General features: G+C 39.1%; 1 protein-coding gene across 1 annotated transcript in view; it reads right to left on the bottom strand.

The window, feature by feature from the left end:
* The window catches only part of LOC138040428 (elongation factor 1-beta-like), a 9,422-nt gene that overhangs the window by 2,339 nt on the left and 2,083 nt on the right, over window positions 1–5,000 (bottom strand). The window contains exons 2-3 of the mRNA XM_068886163.1: window positions 3,995–4,238; window positions 2,589–2,655 (exon numbers count right to left, since the gene is read on the bottom strand). Coding sequence (XP_068742264.1) covers window positions 2,589–2,655; window positions 3,995–4,238 — 311 coding nt within the window. The remainder of the gene's footprint in view (window positions 1–2,588; window positions 2,656–3,994; window positions 4,239–5,000) is intronic.

The raw sequence follows: 5,000 nt of genomic DNA, 5'->3' as shown, positions 1-5,000 counted from the left end.
TTTATTGCTGACAGTTGCAAGCTAAGATCGTCTTAAAGTAACACAATCTTTTAAAAACGCACCTCATGATCTCGAAAACGAGCACGGTGACCCCTCATTTTTTTTGCCTTTTTGGCAAAAGTAGATCATTACCTTTCTGCGTGGCAAGTTTAAAAAAAATCTGTACGTGGGAACGTTTTGGGCGCGAACGTCCTTAAATATTATTATCCTAACAACAACAAAGAAAAAGAAGAAAACCACAGTCATGCAAATTTTCAAGACAATTAGACTTGTACAAAATCAAGGAACTCAAGAGCAAATAGTAAAAGATAAATGATTTGTAGCATCAAATTACTCGAGTACATTGCTGAAAACAGTCTAGTAACAAGTGCTTGACACCTGTGACCATTTAATAAAACCAGTTCAGTAATAATTTTTCTGTGGATATGTACATGTACATGCCTGTATCCCCAAATCATTTCTTACACCATTTCCTAATATTTCAGCCCCTAATATAAACAAGTATGGCAACAAGGAGCATCCTTGTCTGAAACCTCGGCTTCGGGTAAATAAAGTCAGAGGACCAGCCATTGTTCTGCATGGAGCAACTTATATTGGAGTAAAATAATTTGATCCATGCGAGTTAAAAAGTTAAAAAGGGTTTTCTCAATAAAGGACCACTCTATACAATCAAAGGCTTTTTTGAACTCAACAAATAATAGAAGGCCTTCAATCTGTTCAGAATTTGTGTAGTTTATGATACTACCGGTATCAAGAAGTCTAATATTCTCACCAATAAATCTGTTTTTCATGAAGCCAGTTTGATCATTGTTAATAATCTTTGGCAGTAACTTTTTAATTTGATTGGCAATACATTTCGCAGCTATTTTATAGTTAAAATTCAAAAGGGTAATTGGTCTCCATGTTTTTTTATGATATTTGTAGGTTTGTTCTTCTTCGGTATCAAGGTAATCCAGCCTCTCCTTTGAGTAACTGATAAAAGCCCTCCTGTGTAGGCACAGTTAAAAGCTTTCAGCAAGTGTTGTTGGATAATTATGGATCCAAAACACTTTATAAAATTCGACTGGGAGAACATCAGTGCCAGGGCTTTTGTTCGATTCCATTGACTTCAGACTTTCAAAGCATTCAGCTTCTGTCAGGGGGCCTTTGCACAGCTTTAAATTTGGTCTAATTCATCAAGTACTGGAATGCTGGCTTTTTGAAAGAGGAGATCATCATAATTATGCATGTACATGTAGATCACCTGTTTGTGTGGTAGTAGAGGAGTATAGTTTTTGGTAAAATCATTTTGCTTCCTTCAGGATTGCCAAATGATTTTACATGTACTTGTCAACTGTCCCCGCCATTAACCCAATGACTCCTGGGGATGGGACCTAACAGATTTTACTCGTAAACTGAGGGGGGGGGGGGGGGGGGGGGGGGGGGCAAGGCAGTAGCAGAGTGTACCTTAATTTTCACCTGCTACTTTTCAATTGTGAACGGCTTGTCTACTGCAAAACCTGACAACCCTGCCAATGGAGGACATAAGTTGCAGATGAACAGATTCTTTGCCTCAATTTTGTACTTGTTTCAGTCCAACCATACAAAAATGACCTATTAGGGCTCCCAAATCAGGGCTTTTGATAAACGTAGTATCATGGTATTTGCCAAAGAAATGCAACCAGGGTCCGAAATTAACTTTTTTATATGGGAGCCAACTGGCGACTTGAAAAACATTGTCAGTCGCCAGATGGCAAATTGGGGTCGCCAAAAATTTTCGCTTGAAAATGCACGTTCTGAACTTCTTTATGGATACCAGAAAGCAACGACCGCGCGGTCTTGTGTATGTGTGAAGCATCATTTTTCGCTTTCGAAGGCGGACATTTTTGGAGAGAAAATGTATCCGACCTCGAATGTAATAGAGAAATCCATCTGCCCCTTAGTTTGTTGAAAATTTCAGCCACGAAGACACCAGTCACCTTCTGTCACACACAAGCTGCCATGTTGTTACCATGCTACATTCCTCGTACCAGTCCCTTGAATCTCTTTACTGACTCATTGTTTTTTCGCCCGCAATACGTATTTTATGAGGAACCGCGAAAAAACGTGGCAGCTGGCGACGTTGTGGAGGTAGTTAACGGAAAAACTCGTTTCATTTTTATTTCAAAAACATCGGCACGATAAAAAGTCAGACACCTGTTGGCAAACGGCTCTGAACGTAATGGTAAGTCGCCCACTGGCGACCAGTTGTGAAGGAACCGATTTCGGACCCTGGCAACTCGTCAGCCCAGGAAATTATTGGCAGAAAGAACAATAAATATTGACTCCACACAACTTAGTTACAGAAATGAAATGAATGTACATGCATTTCATTTATCGAGTCCTTCACAGAAATAAATATGCCCAACAAACTGTCCTCCTCCCAACTGCGTGGCTTCATAGCTCAGTTGGTAAAAGCATTCCGGTATCACAGAGGTCACGAATTCAAATCCCATTGGAGATTTTTCAGGTGTCTATAAAAAGTGGCAATTGCTTAAATTGTCCAGATGAAGCAGATGAAGTGCAAGGATCACTTCTCTATTCTGACAACACAAATTACTACAGCTCACTTTTGGCTTTCTTTTCCTGGTACGCCTTAACTCGCTCTTCCTTGCGCTTCCTGTCCTCTTCTGTTTCCTGCAATGGAAGGAAATGTTCATAAGAAATCAATTATCAATCTGCCTCAATAGACCAAACAATGATGAAGTGGTATATGAAATGAATCATATACGAACTGCGGATATGAAATCTTCATAGCTCAGTTGGTTAGAGCGTCGCACCAGAATCACGAGGTCACGGGGTTCAAACCCCGTTGAAGTCCTGAATTTTTCAGGCTTCTCTACGCAATTGCAAAAATTGTGCTCATAACTGCGAAGATCATAGCTTCACTTGAGACCAAACAATGTTGTAAGGACTCTTACTAACCAAGTTCAAGGTCTGTACTTTTAAGTTTTTTTCCATTGATTTAAAGCCCAAGCACGAAATGCGTGGCCCATAAATCAACGGGAAAAAATGAGGATCCGTATCTTTCAGTACAGACCGAGAAAATGAGGTTCGTAGCTAAGATATTTATTATATCTCGGAGGTAATCTGGCATGCAGGAAAGGAAACTTGTTGAAGTCAAGCTAAAGCTTCAACTGCCACAAAGACTGCTGCATCAAAATCTGAAAAACTAATAATTACAAGTCATCTTCTTGGCTTTTTGAAATAGTTGCTTGCATGATTCAAACAGTTTTACAAATTTAGGTAACATACAGCTGTAAAGGACAAAAAAAATTGCTAGACAATGTAATCAAAATTTCAAACTTTGCAGCCCTTACTTTACGACAGGCTGTACTATAGAATACTAAATCACACCAGAAACCCATAAGGGTTGAAACGTGTAACGGGCGTTCACAGCTTGCGAATATTCAGTGCGAACTGATTGGTTGAATGTTTCAGTGCTAAGTACCATATTTGGAAACCCCTCGCTATTGTTGTTCCAAATATGGTACTTAGCAAATCGAATATTCAGAAGCTTGTTTCGTAGCACACAAGGGGCCGTTACACGTTTCAACCCTTATGAGTTTCTGATCACACTAAATCAGGTGAATAGTGCTTGGATAATCACCTCCGAGTTAGTTACTTAGCCAATTATTTCACTAACTAGAAGTGTCTGCTACAGTGTACACAAAGTAAAAAGATAACCACCCAAGTATACACTGTGAACTGGTATGATCCACTTCCTGATTCCAAAGAATGAGTTGAAAAATTGTTAATTAACATTTAGTAAACCTTATTACCATCACAACCAACTCACATCCACCTCACATTTGGCCTTGCTTTGAAACAGACGTAGAAAATAACTCCTCATTGGCCTAGTCCTTTCATCAAACAGAAAATTCTTAATTTCAATGGAAGGTACATGTAGGTAAATATGGATAACAGAAAGTTTGGAAAGAGAGAAGTGACTATAACAGAGGATAAGGTATAATACCTCTTCAGAGTCGGAGCCAAACAGGTCAAGATCATCATCATCATCCTTTTTTGTTCCATTCATACCATTAGATGCAGTTCCACCACCATAGCTTTGCAGATCTTTCTTGATTCCGGGAAAACTAGCCTTCTCAGTACCATATGATGATATGTGATTGTACCAGCGTAAAGCATGTGGCAGATCTACAGCAGGTGCTTCACTCAAGGATTCAAAGACCACTGCATCTGCTTGGGATGGAACATAACTGCAACATCAAGTTGCATGTTAATATTGGTCACTTTTTAAAAACAGAGCAATTATTAGGCATTGTAAGGAAACACATGACAATGTAAAAGTCTCAGACTTCTCGCGCAAATCTTGAGTCGGTAAGCTCCAGAGCACAAAATTAATCGAGTTTCATGTAACATCACTGCTGCCATAATGATGTTTAAAATTAATTATTTCCTTTTCTTTGTCCACCAGGGTTTGCATTTTTCACCATTGTTTTCCATGTCTTCAGAGACAGTTGAAAACCACCAATAGGGGTGTTTTATCTTCAGGGCTTAAATCTTTTCCTTCCAAAGAACTTTACTCTACTTACAGATTTTATTCCACCTAAAGGCAGACAATGACTTGTCAATGGGGGAACCCCTAAGAGATGAAGGGGTTTACAACACAAACATTCACTCAAAAACTTTGTCACCTTTCAAGCAGACATAGCCCCCTGATAGTCCAGCCATTATCATCATTTCATCATTTTATAAATTTGGAATGCAGATTACAACGATACGCAGGTAGCGGAACTAATCGAGACGGGTTGCACTTTTAATTTAAACCTTTACTTTGTCTAATGCCAGACAATTTTATTCGTCAACATGGAACCCCCAGGAGTCATACGTCAGTATCAGTAAAGTAACCAAAACAAAAGAAATAGAGGAAAAGAGAGAGAAACAAAGAAAGTACCCCGGTAAGTCTGAAGTAAGCAGTTACATAATAAAATGATAATTACTACATAGGGTGTCGTGAA

The sequence above is a fragment of the Montipora capricornis genome, chromosome 1 (assembly GCF_036669925.1).
Source record: "Montipora capricornis isolate CH-2021 chromosome 1, ASM3666992v2, whole genome shotgun sequence".
NCBI lineage: Eukaryota > Metazoa > Cnidaria > Anthozoa > Scleractinia > Acroporidae > Montipora > Montipora capricornis.
The sequence above is the reverse complement of the archived record's forward strand: the minus strand, read 5'-3'. Positions and strand labels throughout refer to the sequence as shown.